Source organism: Leptopilina heterotoma, unplaced genomic scaffold (assembly GCF_015476425.1).
Source record: "Leptopilina heterotoma isolate Lh14 unplaced genomic scaffold, ASM1547642v1 Lhet_123, whole genome shotgun sequence".
NCBI classification, from domain to species: domain Eukaryota; kingdom Metazoa; phylum Arthropoda; class Insecta; order Hymenoptera; family Figitidae; genus Leptopilina; species Leptopilina heterotoma.
In genome coordinates this window covers 2,203,632-2,221,952 of record NW_025110842.1, presented here as the reverse complement: position 1 = coordinate 2,221,952, position 18,321 = coordinate 2,203,632, and the positions used below count along the sequence as shown (strand labels likewise).

At 21.4% G+C, this 18,321-nt stretch overlaps 1 protein-coding gene across 1 annotated transcript in view; it reads right to left on the bottom strand.

Moving 5' to 3' along the window:
- The window catches only part of LOC122512717 (matrix metalloproteinase-2), a 141,282-nt gene that overhangs the window by 80,328 nt on the left and 42,633 nt on the right, over positions 1-18,321 (bottom strand). Inside the window, exons 2-3 of the mRNA XM_043628732.1 lie at positions 5,649-5,750; positions 4,217-4,389 (exon numbers count right to left, since the gene is read on the bottom strand). Of these exons, the coding sequence (XP_043484667.1) occupies positions 4,217-4,389; positions 5,649-5,750 (275 nt within the window). The remainder of the gene's footprint in view (positions 1-4,216; positions 4,390-5,648; positions 5,751-18,321) is intronic.

The following is an 18,321-nucleotide window of genomic DNA, read 5'->3' as shown; positions in this document are numbered from 1 at the left end:
ATGACAAGATTAAAATTTAAAATCGAAAACTTATTAAAGAACAGTAGAAGAAAAAAATTGTGTCTCATTGACAGAACTAGACCGTAAAAAATTATTTTCAAAAATAGAAATTATCGAAAATCTGGAAATTAGTAAAAATTCACTACCGGGTAATATTGTATTTTTTGTAGGTAAAATGAAACTTTAAAGTAAATTTAATTAAACATGGGTAACAATTGTTTTTTATAGTTTGCTGTCAGTTCTGATTAATTTCATTGTCTTAGTATTTCTCAGGTTCTTTTAGGATTTCTTAGTATCTTTTTGTATCTCTTAGATTCTTTTAGGATTTCTTAGGATCTTCAAGTATCTTTTAGGAATTCTTAGTGTCTCTTAGGATTTCTTAAGATCTTTTAGGATTTCTTAAGATCTTTCAGGATTTCTTAATATCTTTATGGATTTTTAAGTATCTGCTACGATTTCTTAGGATTTCTTCGTATTTTCAAGGTTTTCTTAGTATCTTGTAGTATATTTTAGAATTTCTTAAAATCTCTTAGTTTCTTTTAGCATTTCTTGGGATCTCTTAAAAACTCTTATTTATGAACAGTAGAAGAAAAAATTGTTTTAATTTTTAGAAACAAATTGTCGTAATGACAAGATTATATTCGAAATCGAAAACTTATTAAAGATCAGTAGAAGAAAAAATTGTTTCATTTTGAAGAAACAAATTGTCGTAATAACAAAATTTCGAAATCGAAAGCTTATTAAAGATTAGTAGAAGAAAAAATTGATTCTTTTCAAAGAAACGAATTGTAATGTTAAGTTTAAAATTCGAAATTGAAAACTTATTAAAGAACAGTAGAAGAAAAAAAATTGTGTCTCATTGACAGAACTAGACCGTAAAAAATTATTTTAAAACATAGAATTTATCGAAAGTAGGAAAATTAGAAAAAAAACCTCCCCTTCCCCCGGAGAAATATTGTATTTTTTTGCTGGTAAAATTAATTCTGAAGTAAGTTTAATTAAACACGGGAAACAATTGTCCTGTATAATTTGCTGTGAGTTCTGATTAATTCCATTGTCTTGGGGAATTCCTGGGGAATATGAAATTAGAGGTGAAAAAAAGTAGGAATCGATGAGGGGGTAAAGGTTGAAATTGTCTCTCTCTCTCTCTCTCCCTCTTTCTTTCTCTATATGCTTCCAATTACTGTAGTAGGAATCGATTTCCTCTATCTCACAAAATAATACATTGCACGTGACTAACCTTCGACCAATTCTGCATAGATTGTCTTGAATTTTCCCAGAAAACGAGGTCAATGGACCTTTTTTTTCTTGTATTTTCTTTCTCTTTCATTTTTTTCCCTACTATCTTGTGCTGAGCTCTCTGATCTCTTCTTGGGTCATAATTAACTCCTCTATCCTCTTTGCACTTTGTAGTCTGCAGCTATCCTAATGAAATTTAAAGACCAACTTAAGAATTCTAGTCGCAAGCTAAAAAAATGATCATTTTCTTAAAGGGAAATTATTCTGTCGTTGCTCTTTCAATTTTGATGGGTTAATTCTTTTTCTTAAAAAACGAGTCTCTGGAATGTTTTTTTAATCTAAAATTTAACTTTTATTTATTTTATTTAATTTCTTTATTCAGTTTCTAGGACTCTATAGTTCTCTAAGGAACTTTTACAAAATACTTTTTAGTCTGATTTTATTTTTTATTATTTATTATTATTTATTTATTACTTATTTATTACTTATTTATTTATTATTTATTTCTTATTAATTTTTTTAACTGATTTAATTTTTAAATATTTATTTATTTTCTGTATTTATTTATTTTGGTTCAATATAATTTAATTTGTAATAATTTCAAAAGAATAATTTTAAATTAAAAAAATATTTCGACTCTTCCCCCTTTTTGGAAATATAAAAAATTCATTAGTTATTTAATATTCAGTGGAAAAATAATTTACACTATTTTTACATAAATAGATTCTCCTTTTGAATGCTCGAGAGTTTTGATAGAAAAGTTTTGGAGTTGATTCGAATTTAGTTATGGGTTTTTGATTTAAATTTCAAACTTCTCTTTTTGAAACACTGATCGATATTCTGTTTAAATATTGACTTAATCTTCTGTTGAAATATTGACCTGGAATTTAAATATTGATCAATTTGTGGATTTTTGAATTAGAATTAACTAGAATTATTTTATGCTCTTCGAAAATACTTTTAAAACTAATAGAGAAATTAAAAATAAATGAAAGAAAATTAATTTAATTAGGAATAATTATAATTTTGAAGTTTTAAGTAAATAAAATTATTTTAATTGCTAATTATAGTTAAAAATTTTTTGGTAAATAAAATTATTTTAATTGTTAATTAGAGTCAGAAATTCTTTGGTAAATAAAATTATTTTAATTGCTAATTATAGTTAAAAAATTTTTTGGTATTAAAATTATTTTAATTTCTAATAATTGAATATTTTTAATTTTATTAATTATTTCAACTTCTACTCTCGAGATTGAGTTTCTTAATTGATTAAAAGTCCGCAGATGTCTGCACTGTACGGATCAATAAATATACTTTTTACCGACACTGTCGGTAAAGATGGAATCTTACAGATTACGATATTACCGATTGTGGAATTTTTTTTTAAATTCTGTAAATTTGTCTTTACATCCAGAAAATATTTATTTGTGACAGTTTTCTTTCGAGTCAAACTAAAAATATATTATCGTTTTTTTTATTTTTCGATTTTTCCTTTCTAAATTCTTTTTTTGATTTGGAAATTAAAGAGAAAGATTTCTGGGGCAAAAGAAAAGGAAAAAAATTGGCAATACTGAATTGCTTGGCCACCTGGGTCCTTTCGTCGTATAGAGTTAGTTTTCTGGAGATTCACTGCCAAAACGGCAAGTCCACAACCGCCCACTAGAAATTCTCTTGTGGGCGTACATCGTGCGCAGCATATTTCTCTCGACTAGTTCATGACTACGTGACGAGATTTAAGGGCAAAACGTTCAAGTTTCCACGATTGCCAAGTGCCAACCACTTTCATCCAATTTGAAAGATCCTCTCTCTTCTAGAACCACCAGAATTCCCATTTCTTCCTTGCGTCCTGAGAAAATTACACTACAGAGTTTTTTATTCAAAAAGAAAAAACAAAATGTAATTCCCTCGATATTTTTGCGGAAATTTTTAACATTCTCGTTATGATTTTTTTTTGAAAATTTTAGTAGTTTCCTAAAATATTTTACATTTTACATCAATGCTTCAATTTACGTTTCAAATTATAATCGATATTGTTTTTTACAGATTGTTTAGTTCAATTGTTATCAGTAGTGACGATTAGTTATTTTTTAGATTGTTAATTAAAATATTTGTTTTTTTTCCAGGTGGGTGAGAGCTGCTCTTCTGAATTCGAAGTCGAAAAATTATTTATGAACAGTAGAAGAAAAAATCGAAATTTGAAGTAACAAATTGTCGTAGTGACAAAATTATATTCGTAATCGAAATATTATTTATGAACAGTAGAAGAAAAAATTGTTTCTATTTAAAGAAGCGAATTGTCGTAATGACAATATTAAAATTCGAAATCGAAAAATTATTTATGAACAGTAGAAGAAAAAATGTTTCTGTTTAAAGAAACAAATTGTCGTAGTGACAAAATTATATTCGGAATCGAAAAATTATTTATGAACAGTAGAAGAAAAAATTGTTTCTATTTAAAGAAGCGAATTGTCGTAATGACAATATTAAAATTCGAAATCGAAAAATTATTTATGAACAGTAGAAAAAAAAATTGTAATTTAAAGAAAAGAATTGTCGTAGTGACAAAATTATATTCGAAATCGAAAAATTATTTATGAACAGTAGAAGAAAAAATGTTTCTGTTTAAAGAAACAAATTGTCGTAGTGACAAAATTATATTCGGAATCGAAAAATTATTTATGAACAGTAGAAGAAAAAATTGTTTCTATTTAAAGAAGCGAATTGTCGTAATGACAATATTAAAATTCGAAATCGAAAAATTATTTATGAACAGTAGAAGAAAAAATCGAAATTTGAAGTAACAAATTGTCGTAGTAACAAAATTATATTTGAAATCGAAAAATTATTTATGAAAAGTAGAAGAAAAAATTGTTTCAATTTGAAGCAACAAATTGTCGTAAAGAGATTAAAATTCGAAATCGAAAAATTATTTATAAAAAGTAGAAGAAAAAATTGATCAAAATTAAAAAAAATTTACCTCCAAGTTAAATTTGGTGAATTCCACTTTTGTCCGTGAACTGTAAATCTCTTGTGCCGCCTCATGTGTGCGTATCTCGGATCTGGTTTATCCGGTAAGCCACATCTTTTTGAGGCCATCTTCTTTTTTGTTTCCTCGTCTATTACCCCAGTGACTGGAATTCCAGCAAACCCCTGAAAAATATATTAAATTCGTTAATTTTTGTTGCTTTATAGTTCGGTTATAGTCTAAATTTTCAAAACTCGGTCATTTTGACCTAGAGGGCTAAATTTTGGTACATTTACGTATTTTAACGTATTTTAAACCTCCTTAAATGAAAAATTTTTGAAATGGAAAAATTCTTAAAAAAGCAGTTCAAGCCCCTTAACTTTTAAAAGTTAAGGGGTTAGAAATTAAAAAAATTTCAATCTGTAGGGCTTTCAGAGTTTGGTAATTATTATGTAGAAGAAATTTAAATTCAAAAAATTTTTAATATTTAGTTTGTTGGATAACAGGTTAGGAAAATATTTCAAAAATAGTTTGTACTTAAATTTTGGTACAATAAATAAAAAAATCTGATATTGATCTATATTATACACAAACGCATATTTCGTTCCAACTGATGAGCTCGATTTTCATGTAAATTTAATCATGAAGAACGTCGTGTATATGATTCCAATTCAATTTCATTTAATCTCTATATTGTAAATCATAAGTAACTGTATAGGATTATTTGTATTGTACGAGATTCGGGTCCAAAAATTATTCACGTCTAAATTTCTAATTGTAAATTTTGAAAATAGAAAACGAATTCTTAAAATTATTTTTTTATATTTCGATCAGAATGAAGATTATTAATTATAATTTTTTTAACCTTTAGAGGGCCGGTATATTTGCATAAATTTTAGTAGTTTTTTGTTAAAAATAATTTTTGAATAAGAAGTCAATTCGATAAAAAGATTCGTCAAAATTATAATGGTGGCCACTCTATGGGTTAACTATTGAAATTTCAGTTTTTTAAATTTAGTTGAAAATTCCTTTGCATTTAATTTAAAAGCATTTAAAATTTATTTGACTTTAAAATGTTTGAAATTTAATTCAAAACTATTTTTTAATTTAAACATTTCTAACTTAATTTAAAATTCTTTTGAAGAATAGAAATTTTTTAATTTAATTTAAAATTCTTTAAAAACTGAAACTTTTTTTAAGTTTAATTTAATTCTTTAAGAATTTTAAATTTTTTTCAATTTAATTAAAAATTTTTTTAAAATTTAATTTAAAATTTTTTTAAAATTAAAAAATTTTCTTTTGAAAATTGAACTTTTTTTAAATTTAATTTTAAAAATTGTGTATTATTCGAAATGAATATATAAAAATTTTTATAGTGAGTTTAGAAAGTGGGGGGTTAAAAAATAAATAAGCGAATGTTAAAAATAGACAATTAACAATATACCTGAAAGTCCTTAATGGCATCTCGGAGTTGTTCGTCAGTTCTCAAATTTCCGGTTTCTAGATCACTTTGTGGCAAGTACCCGAATTTCATCAGATAGTTTTGCTGTAAACAGTAAAGAGGAAATTTGATTTTCTAAAATTCAGTCACATATTCATAAAAAAAGGAATAAAAAAAAGACAATAAAAATAAACAAAAATAATGTAAAATATTAAAAATAAATAAAAAATATTAAATAAAAAATATTAAATAAAAAATATTGAATAAAAAATATTACATAAAAAATATTAACAAAAAAATATTAAATAAAAAATTTTAACTAAAAAATAAAAATAATATAGAATATTAAATAAAAATAAAAAATATTACATAAAGAATATTAACAAAAAAAATATTAAATAAAAAAAATTAACTTAAAAGTATTAAATAAAATGTATTAACAAAAAAAATATTAAATAAAAAATTATCAACTAAAAACTATTAAATGAAAAATATTGAATAAAAAATAATAAATTAATAATAAATAAACAAATCAAATAAATAGAATCGAATAAATAAAAAAAAATATTAACAAATAGAATAAAATAAGGATAATTTGAAAAGAAAATTGTATTTTTGGGGATATAGAGAATAATGTTAAATGCATAGTTTTTCTTCTTTTAATTGGGAAACGTGACGGTTCATATAGAGAGGATAAAATTCTTTTTCAGAGGATAATAATTGTTCCCTGCGTCAAGTGTAATTTTTCATTTGGAACAATAAATCAGACTGACTGCTTGTTCTAATGAAAAAAAACTGCTACAATTTTTATTTAATTTTATCCACTGTTTTATAAATGTATTTTTATTTCGATCATAAAGGTTTAGAAATTGAATTTTTGGCTATCAATCCCGTCTACATACTTAAAAAAAAAAAATAAAATATAAATTATTAATTACTTAAATTTTTAGAAAATTAAATACAATAAAATTAAAAAATAACTGTTTAAAATTAGAATGACGTTCTTAATGAAAAAGAGAAATATTTCAAATCTTAATAACCATTAAATTTTATTATTTACATTTTTAAATTTAATTTATTGAGTTTTTATATTTATATTTTAATGTTTAATATTTTTTTTTGTATTTTATATTTATAATTTTTATTTATTATATTTATATAATAATAATAATAATAATAATAATAATAATTTTTTTTTATTTTTTCAGGTCAGTGGGAAAAATTAGTTTCATGGTTCGTAGAAGAAAAAGAGGGGATGGAGGTGAGGGCATGGAAACACAAACCAAAGGTGATGTACCTTCAATTATTTTTCTAAGCGCAATCGTCCCTTTTCGACAAAAAAAAATTTCTTTTTCTATTTTTTAAAAATGGAAATTTTTTAAAAACTTGAATTTTTTTTTATAAAAATACATTTTTGAAGAGTCAAAGTATTACGAGTATGTTGACTCTTGAAAAATGTATTTTTTATAAAAAAAATACATTTATAAAAAAAAATTTATAAAAAAAATAAATTCAATTTTTTAAAAAATTTAAAAAAATTTTCTTTTTCAATTTTTTTAAAAATTTAAAAAAATTTTCTTTTTCAATTTTTTTAAAAATAGGAAAAAATTTTCTTTTTTAAATTTTTTAAAAATTGAAAAATTTAAATCAGTTTTCGCAGATGAGTAAAACACATGGAAGCGATTTCTCTTTTTTTTCGTGATGTCACGTGCAAGTTGCATTAGCTTCTCAGACTCAATTCCTCCCCCTTTTTACGCTTAAAATGTCTCTAAATGCGGAATACATTATACACTCATACGCATTACATGTTGAGAGTTGCATTGTGAAATTTACATAAGTACTTTTCTTGCAATTCGCCTGGACGCCTCAGGGGAGAACTCTAAACAAACTCATATAACTTTCGTCAGTTTTCGTTTAAAAAAAAAAAAGAAAAAAATTTGTTTTTAAATTGAAAGAAGGGAATTTTTACAAATTGTTATACGGAGGGAAAATTGTTTCAATTTGGAAAAAAAAAAATTTTGTCGTAATGACAAAATTATATTCGAAATTGAAAAATTTATTAAAGATCAGTAGAAGAAAAAATTGTTTCTATTTGAAGAAACAAATTGTCGTAATGACAAAATTTCGAAATCGAAAGCTTATTAAAGATCAGTAGAAGAAAAAATTGATTCAATTGGAAGAAACAAATTGTCGTAATGACAAAATTTCGAAATTGAAAGCTTATTAAAGAGCAGTAGAAGAAAAAAATGTCTCATTGATACAACTCGACTGAAAAAATTATTTTCAAAAATAGAAAGTATCGACAGTAGGAAATTAGAAAAAATTAGGAAGAATTCAATTATTTTCAAAAATAACAAAAATTTTTCACAGAAATTCAATTATTTTCAAAAATAACAAAATTTTTCACAGGAATTCAAGTATTTTCAAAAATTTTAATAAAAATCCTTAGCAACTATTCAATTATTTTTAATTCAATTTTACAGGAATTGATAGAAAAATTTAATTATTCTTAGGAATTTAATTTTAATTCCTCGAAAAAATCAATTATTTAAAAAAATGTTCGTTTAAAATTCTTTTGCAGAATTCAATTATTTACTAAAATATTAGAATTTTTCATATGAATTCAATTATTTTCAAATATTTTAATAAAATTTTTCGAAAGAAATCAATTAGTTTAAATACAATTTTTTTGGAAAAATTCAATTATTTTTTTGGATTTTAATAAAATTCTTCCAAAGAATTAAATTATTTAATAAAAATATAATAAAAATTCTTTGCAAAAATTCAATTATTTTCAAAATTAATAAAATTCTTCGTTGAAATTCAATTATTTTCAACGTTAACAAAATTTCTCGTAAAAATTTTAATTATCTTGATATGTAAGAAAATTCTTCGCAGAAATTCAATTATTTTAAAAAATTTTAATATAATTCTTGTAAAAATTTCAATTGTTTTAAAAACTTTTCTTCAATTCGATGAATTTAAAAATCTACTAATTTAATAAAATTTCTCAAAAGAATTCAATTTTTTTGAAAAAATGTAGTAAAATTCTTTGCAAGAATTCAATTATTTTCTTATAATGCTTTCAATATTCAATTATAAGTTAAATTATTAACTAAAATTTATATTTTTAAATTAATATTTATTAAAAAATTCTACAAGACTTCAATTATTTTCAAAAAATATTCTAAATTCAATTATTTTCAATATCCAGTATTTTTATAAAATTTTGAAAAACAATTCAATTATTTAAAAAAAATTCATTAAATTCAATTATTTTCTTAAATAATAAAATTTCCACTGGAATTCAATTAATTTTGAATAGGATTTTTAAAAATATTTTTAAAAAATCAATTTAACAAAATTTTTATACAATTCTTCACAATAATTCAATTACTTTCACTAATAATAACAATTTTCTCGGAAATTCAATTATTTAAAAAAAATTTGATAAAATTCTTAGCAAGAATTCAATTATTTCCAAATATAAAAAAAACATATCAAAAAATTTCAATTATTTTTAATACTATTTTAATCTAATTAATCGAAAAATTTAATTATTTTTACAAATAAAGTTTTCCACAAGAATTCAATTATTTAAAATATAATTTTCCTAATATTTATTATATTTCGAAAAAATTAATTATTTAAAAAAATGTTTCTAAAATTCATATAAAGAATTCAATTATTTTCAAATAAAACAAAATTTTTCACACAAATTAAATTCTTTTTAAACATTTTAATAAAATTCAAAGCAAAAATTCATTTATTTTCATCAATAATAAAATTCTACGGAGGAATTTAATTATTTTTGAAAATTTTAATAAAATTCTTAGCAACTATTCAATTATTTTCATAAATAACAAAATTCATCGCAGGATTTAAATTATTTTTAATAAAATTTTTAAAGAAATTGCTCGAAATATGGAATCATTTTTAAAAATTTAGTTTCAATTCCTTGAAAAAATCAATTATTTAAAAAAAACTGTTTTTTTAATTCTTTCAAAGAATTCAATTATTTACAAAAATATTAGAATTTTTCACAAGAATACAATTATTTTCAAATAATTTAATAAAATTGTTCGAAAGAAATCAATTATTTTAAATACGCAATTTTAATTAAATTTTTTTGAAATAATTCAATTATTCTTTTATAGATTTTTAAAAAATTCTTTCCGACAATTCAATTATTTACGTATAAATAATTCTTCAAAAGAATTCAATTATGGCGATTTTTAATTTACAATTTTTTTTATTAACTACAAAATAAAATAATTATAAAAATAACAAAATTATTCCCGAAAATTCAATTATTTTGAGGCATTTTAATAAAATTCTTTGCAAAATTCAATTATTTTCATAAACAACAACATTTATCATAAGAATTCAATTATTTTTAAAAATAATAATAATATAAATTCAATTCAATTTTATTAAAGGTAAATAACAAAATTATTCCCGAAAATTCAACTATTTTGGAAAATTTTAATAAAATCGTTTGCAAGAATTCAATTATTTTTATGAATAATAAAATGTTTTTTTGGGAATTCAATTATTTTCCAAAAAAATGAATGAAATTCCAAAAATGATTGCAGCCAATTTTCAAAAAACGGTTCTTGAATATTTTTTAAAATTTTAATTAAAAAAAAAATGTCTGACAGAAGTTAAAGAAATGAGATTTTCAAATAAGAAAAATATGACGAAAAAAAATTAAAAAGTAAAAAAAATTTATTTGATACAGAAAAAAAAGAAAATTAATCCAATTTTTAATAACTCAAAACTCGATTAGTGTAATGATTGTTTGATTACTTTCGTACATAACTAACTATATGGTCGAGTTGTTAGCGCAAAATGCAAATGACGATAATGTCAAGTTTGAAAACAAACGAGGCGACCCGATTCCCCCCCACTCCTACTTCCGGAAACATTATCTCTTAACGCCGCATCGTCGTTTCCTATATACATTTCTCGTTGTGGCTATCGCGCGCGACACCAAAACTTGATAACATAATTAACAAAAAAAAAAAAAAAAAAAAAATTCTGTACAATAGAAAGAAATTTTCTTTCTCTCGTATATATGCGAAGAAAATCTTGTGGGGGTTAAAAGATTTTAAATGAGCTAGTAAACATATTTTTTTTTAATGTTCCCATAATCTCAGTAGGGGAAAAAAATTCTTTATCACAAGACTATACTAATTGTTTTTCGTATAATTGTTTGGAATTTCAATTAAAAAATCTAATTAAATTATTCTTGTTTTTACCCCTCAGAGATGGAATTACTAAAAAAAGAGGGTAAAACAATATTACTTATTAAGGCAAGTGTCCCAATTTGTGTATAGAAAAATAATATATTGTATTTTAATATGATAATGTTTAGTCATTTTAATTGTTTTTAATTTTTACTATTTTTTACTTTTCAAATTTTTACATTTTTAAAAATGTTTACTATTTTTAATTGTTCAGGTTTTTACTATTTTTAGTTTCTGACTTTTTACCATTTATTTTTTTAAATTTATACTATTTTTACTTTCTGAATTTTTACTATTGTTTATTTTTCAAATTTTTACTACTTTTTTACTTTGGTTTATTTTTCAAATTTTTACTATTTTTATCTTTTCAATTTTTACTATTGTTTATTTTTCAAATTTTTACTTTTTTTATATTTTAAATTTTTACTTTGGTTTATTTTTCAAATTTTTACTATTTTTACTTTCTAAATTTTTACTATTTTTTTACTTTTAAAGTTTTTACTATTTTTTAGTATTAAAACTTTTTCTACTGTTTGTTTTACAAATTTTTAGGCAATTTTTCTTTAATTTTTATTTTTCAAATTTTTACTATTTTTTACTTTCTAAATTTTTACTATTGTTTATTTTTTAAATTTTTACTACTTTTTTACTTTGGTTTATTTTTCAAATTTTTACTACTTTTTTACTTTGGTTTATTTTTCAAATTTTTACTATTTTTTACTTTCTAAATTTTTACTATTTTTTTACTTTTATAGTTTTTACTATTTTTTAGTATTGAAACTTTTTCTACTGTTTGTTTTACAAATTTTTAGGCAACTTTTCTTTAATTTTTATTTTTCAAATTTTTACTATTCTTTACTTTCTAAATTTTTACTATTGTTTATTTTTTAAATTTTTACTACTTTTTTACTTTGGTTTATTTTTCAAATTTTTACTACTTTTTTACTTTGGTTTATTTTTCAAATTTTTACTATTTTTATCTTTTCAATTTTTACTATGTATTGTTTATTTTTCAAATTTTTAAAACTTTTTACTTTTAAAGTTTTTACTATTTTTTAAAATTGTTTACTCTTTTTTTTGCAATTTTTACTATTTTTTAACGTTGAAACTTTTTCTACTGTTTGTTTTACAAATTTTTTACTATTTTTCTTTAATTTTTATTTTTCAAATTTTTACTACTTTTTATTTTTTAAGTTTTTACTATTTTTAAAAATTTTTTACTCTTTTTTTTCAATTTTTACTATTTTTTAAGTATTAAAACTTTTTCTACTGTTTGTTTTTTCAAATTTTTACTAATTTTTTTCATTAGTTTTTACTTTTAAAACTTTTACTATTGTTTTTCTTCAATTTTTACTATTGTTTATTTTTCAAATTTTTACTATTTTCTATTTTTTATTTACTAACTTTTTAAAAAATAATATAAATCTACCTTACATTGAAACAAAATTCGCAATTCTTTTTTAAAATTAATATTTTTTTTATGTCACAAATTATTGTTGTTATAAGTAATTTTTTTTAAATTAAATTTTTAACAATTAAATTTTCTTCCAAAAACAAATTTTTATAGGAAAAAATAATATTGTATTTACAAGAAAATTTTATTTTCCCAAAAAGGTAGAAAAGAACCAAAAATATATTTAAAATAAATTTTGAAAAAAATAGTAAAAAGTTTTCGTAGAATACTAATTGGGACAATTGGCTTAAAAAAAGTAAATAAAAAAAACAACTTTTAATATTAAAAAAATGTTTTTCCTTTTAAGTAAATGATATAGGAATTGAATGACCCATTTTTTTATTATTATTTACTCTTAGATTGAACAAATTTTTTATTCTGTTTACTGGAGAAAAATAACTGAATTGCTCTTACGATTCGAAAGACGTTTATCTTCGAAAGCAAAGCTTATTGAATCGATAAATGCTCCGGAGATTATTTCCCAATGCAGTGAAAAGTGTCCAAATAAAGGAGAGAAAGAAGGGAGAAAAAAAGATTTTAAAGCGAGGCGGAAATAAAATTTTTTCCCATTTAGATAATATTTTTTTTTAATCATTCTCTTAAAAAATACTATTTTGAAACAATTTTTAAAAAATACAGCAAAATAAAGTTTTCAAAAATTACACTAAAATAATATTTTTAAAAATACAACAGAATAACAAAATAACAAAATAACAAAATAACAAAATAACAAAATAACAAAATAACAAAATAACAAAATAACAAAATAACAAAATAACAAAATAACAAAATAACAAAATAACAAAATAACAAAATAACAAAATAACAAAATAACAAAATAACAAAATAACAAAAATAACAAAATAACAAAAATAACAAAATAACAAAATAACAAAATAACAAGATAACAAAATAACAAGATAACAAAATAAAAAGATAACAAAATAATTAAAAACTCAAAAACCGTTTTTTAAAAATACACCAAAATAACAAAATAAAGAAAAAACCAAAATAATTAAAAACTCAAAAACCGTTTTTTGAAAAATACATCAAAATAATATTTTTAAAAATACACTAAAATAACAAAATAACAAAATAATTAAAAAATAAAATAATTAAAACCCAAAAACCGTTTTTTAAAAATACATCAAAATAATATATTTAAAAATAAACTAAAATAACAAAATAACAAAATAATTAAAAACCCAAAAACCGTTTTTTAAAAATATATCAAAATAATATTTTTAAAAATAAACTAAAATAACAAAATAACAAAATAATTAAAAACCCAAAAACCGTTTTTTAAAAATACATTAAAATAATATTTTTAAAAATAAACTAAAATAACAAAATAACAAAATAATTAAAAACTCAAAAACCGTTTTTTAAAAATACATCAAAATAATATTTTTACAAATACACTAAAATAACAAAATAACAAAATAATTAAAAACTCAAAAACCGTTTTTTAAAAATACTCTAAACCTTTTTTTTAAAAAAAAATACCGTTTTTTTATAACCGTTTTTTGAAAATAGTCTACAATCGTTTTTTTAATACTGTCTAAACCAATATTTTTGGAAAACATTTCAAATTAGTTTTTGTAGAAATGCTCAACAATTTTTTTTTAAATATTATGAAAGAAATTTAATAGTTTGTCATCCTTTTTTTGATATTTTTGTCCTATGTGTGTTTTTAACGGTCACTGAATATGCCAAAAAAGAAATAATGTCAAAAGAGGAAATTAAAAAAAAAAAAAAAAAAAAAAAAAAAATCGACAAATATTTTGAAAAATATTTACAGACTACACGTATTCAAAAATGGACCATTATTACTAAAAAAAAAAAAATAAAAATAAACTCCAAGTTCCAATATTAATTTTCAGAAGGAAGTAAATGTCTCATTTTGCCCGAGTGCTTTGTCAGTGTCAGCAACATAGCAATTTCGTATTAAAGTCTCTTAACGAAGACCAATTCAATATCATCGAGTCACTTGACCCTCTTGGCCTAGTTTCCTTTTGGTCCCATGACCCTTGTTCCACTCCTCGTGCGGAAGGAAGCAGGTTGATTTAGAAGAGAAACACAAGTCCAGCACATTCTCTCGAGGAAAACCCCCCGAGGGTTGCGTTCCAATTTGTAACCCTTTCCCATTTTTGTTCGAGCACACTTCCCCCACCCACACACTCACACATACACAGAAACTAAAAAAAACGATTTTCACATTTTCAGATATCTTTTTAGAATTTTTCCTCTCACTCTTTAATAAAAGAAGCAAACCTTTTTTTTCTTTTGTCACAAATTCTAAATACTTTTTAAACTTTTCTTTTCTTTTGAAGAAAGGCACTTTTTTTTTAATTTTCATGATTAAAATTCGTTTTTGAATAAAATTTTTTTCATCTTTCGATGCCAGATTTGAAATCCTCGACCTAAGTTTAGTAGAAAACGAGCACAATGTCGACATGGTTTTAAAAAATTGAAAATTTCGATTTTGAAAATCAAAATTTTGGTTTTGAACCTCGAAAGTTTGGTTTGAAAGAAATACGTTTTTTATATTAAATGAGATCTCTATATTCATAAATTCTAAAAAATATAGTATTTTCGTACTTCAAAACCAAAATTTTGACTTTGAAAATCGAAGATTTTACGTTCAAAATCGAAAATTTAATTTTGAACATGGAACTTTTCATTTTTTTAAAACCATGTCGACATTGTGCTCGTTTTCTACTAAACTGAGGTCGGCATTTTTAAATCTGGCATCAAAATAGCAAAAGAAAATGGGACAATAAAATATTAACCACTATTAATTACTTCATTTTTACTAAATTCAAAATACTTGATATTTTATTATCACTATTTTGTTTTTACTATTTCTGATGCCAGATTTGAAACCCTTGACCGAAGTTTAGTAGAAAACGAGCACAATGTCGATATAGTTTAAAAAAAATGAAAATTTCGATTTTGAAAATCAAAATTTTGGTTTTGAAAGAAATACGTTTTTTATATTAAATTTAATGACAGATTAATACTTTTCAAACTTTTCTTTTCTTTTGATGAAAGGCATTCTTTTTTTTAATTTTCATGATTAAAATTAGTTTTTGAATAAAATTTTTTGTTATTTTGATTCTTAATTACTTTCAATTTTACAAAGAATTCTATTCAAATTTTTGAAAATAATTGAATGTCTCTGTGGTATTTTACTAAATTTTTTTGAAAAAAATTGAATTTCTGCGAACGATTTTCTTAGAATTTTTATATAATTGAATTTCCAAGAAGAAATTTATTACTTTTAAAAATAATTAAATTCTTGTAATGAATATTGTTATTAATGAAAAGTAATTGAATTTTGCAAAGAATTTTATTATAATCCGTGAAAATAATTGAATTTTCGGGAATAATATTGTTATTTATCTTTAATAATTCAATTCTTTCGAAGAATTATTTATAAGTAAATAATTGAATTCTTGGAAGGAATTTTATTAAAATATTTGAAAATAATTGAATTCCTGTGAAGAATTCTAACATTTTCCTAAATATAATTGAATTTATTTAAAGTATTTTATTAGTTATGAAAATAATTGAATTATTGCGAAAAATTCCCAAAAATTTTTGTAAATAATTGAATTCCAGTGAAATTTTTATTATTTATGAAAGTAATTAAATGTTTTCGTAGAATTTTATTAAAATTTTTTTTAAATAATTGAATTCCTTTGGAAAAATTTATTAATATAATATTGAAAATTATTGAATTAAACAAACTTTTTGAAAATAATTGAAATTTTGCTAAGAAATTTTGATTTAAAATTTTTGAAACCAATTGCATTTTGAAAAATAATTTTATTATTTATATTTGATAATTGAAATTTTGACGAGAATTTTTAAAAATTAAAAATAATAATTGAATTTCTGAAATCTTTTGTAATTTTTCTAAATTAATTAAATTTCTACGACGAATCTTAAATGAAATAATTTTGTTTGAATATAATTGAATTATTTTGAAAAATTTCATTACAATTTTTGAGAATAAGCTAATTTTTTCCTGAAATTCAAGTAAAAATGTATTCAAAATATTTATTAAATTCTAATACACAAATTAAATTAAATTTTTTGAAAATAATTGAATTCTTTTGGAGAATTTTAATAAAATTTTTCAGAACAATTGCATTTTTCGAGAAATTTACTTAAAATTGTATTTAAAAAAATAAAAATCACAGAGACAAACTTTATTAGTTTTGCAAATAATTGAATTCTTGCGAACGATTTTATTGGGATTTTTTAAAATAATTGAATTTCCAAGACGAAATTTATTACTTTTGAAAAAAATTGAATTCCTGTGAAAAATTCTAATATTTTTGTAAATAATTGAATTCATCGAAAGAATTTTAAAAAAAAATTTTTTTAAATAATTGATTTTTTCGAAGAATTGAAATTAAATTTTTAAAAATAATTGCATTTTTTGAGCAATTCCTATAAAATTTTATTAAAAATAATTGAAATCCTGCAATGAATTTTCTTATTTATGGAAATAATTGAATAGTTGCTAAGAATTTTATTGAAATTTTCAAAAAATAATTGAATTCTGGAGAAGAATTTTATTATTTATGAAAGTAATTAAATTCTTGCGGACGATTTTATTAGAATTTTTTTTAAATAATTGAATTTCCGAGAATATTGTTATTATTAGTAAAAATAATTGAATTATTGTGAAGAATTGTTTAAAAATTTTATTAAATAATTAATTTTTTGAAATTATTTTGAAAATGCTATTCTAAATTAATTGAATTCCTGTGGAAAATTGATTATTTTTATTTGTGAAAATAATTGACTTTTGGATGAATTTTATAATTTTTTTTTTTTTTTTGAATAATTGAATTCTTTTGCTAAATTTGATGAAAATACGAGATATTGAAAATAATTGAATATAGAAAATTTGATGAAATTACGAGATATTGAAAATAATTAAATTTCGAGAATTTTTTAAAAATAATTAAATTTTGAATATTTTTTGAAATTAATTGAATGTCGAATATTTTTTTGAAAATAATTGAATTTGGAATAATTTTTGAAAATAATTGAATTTTGAATATTCTTTGAAATTAATTGAATGTCGAATATTCGAATGTCGAAAATAATTGAATTTCGAATATTTTTTGAAAATAATTGAATTTTAAATATTCTTTAAAATTAATTGAATGTCAAAAATAATTGAATTTCGAATATATTTTGAAAATAATTGAATTTCGAATATATTTTGAAAATAATTGAATTTCGAATATTTTTGGAAAATAATTAAATTTCGAATATATTTTGAAAATAATTGAATTTCAAATATTTTTTGTAAATAATTGAATCGTTTTAAACTTTATAAATTTTTATTTATTAATTTTCTTAAATTTGAATTTTAAAATTACTCAATACTCAAAAATCGTTATTTGAAAATAGGCTACAATCATTTTTTGAAAAGCAGTCCTAGTTAGTTTTTTTTTCGAAAATACTTTAGAAATTTTTAAATTTTTTTTCTATTAATTCTGGAATGGACCCAAGTTTCTTGAGAGAGAGAAAAAGATAAGACCTCGAAAGGCGGTGTATCGACCCGTAAATGGCTTTGTAAAAGATAAAATTACGTGGCAGTCGCACGTGCAGACACGTGACCAATGCAGATCCGGTAACTGTTGACCAAACACGGGGGGGGGGGGGGGATTTAAAAAGACGTTCTGAAGACCTATAGTCATTGTAGTTGTACAGTATTACTAGCATGTTTTCCACAAGCTTTTGTGTACTTATTCCGCCTTGAGGCTAGTAACCATATTAAAAAAAAGAGAGGACTTTTTGTTGTGTACATATGTATATATAATATAAAAATCCACCAGGTGCATAATCTCTTTTCCTGTGTGTATATATAAATATATATTCATACTTTTAAACGACGCGACGCTTCTTTAAAAAAAGGATTTTTTTTCCTCATTTTATTTTACCCTTT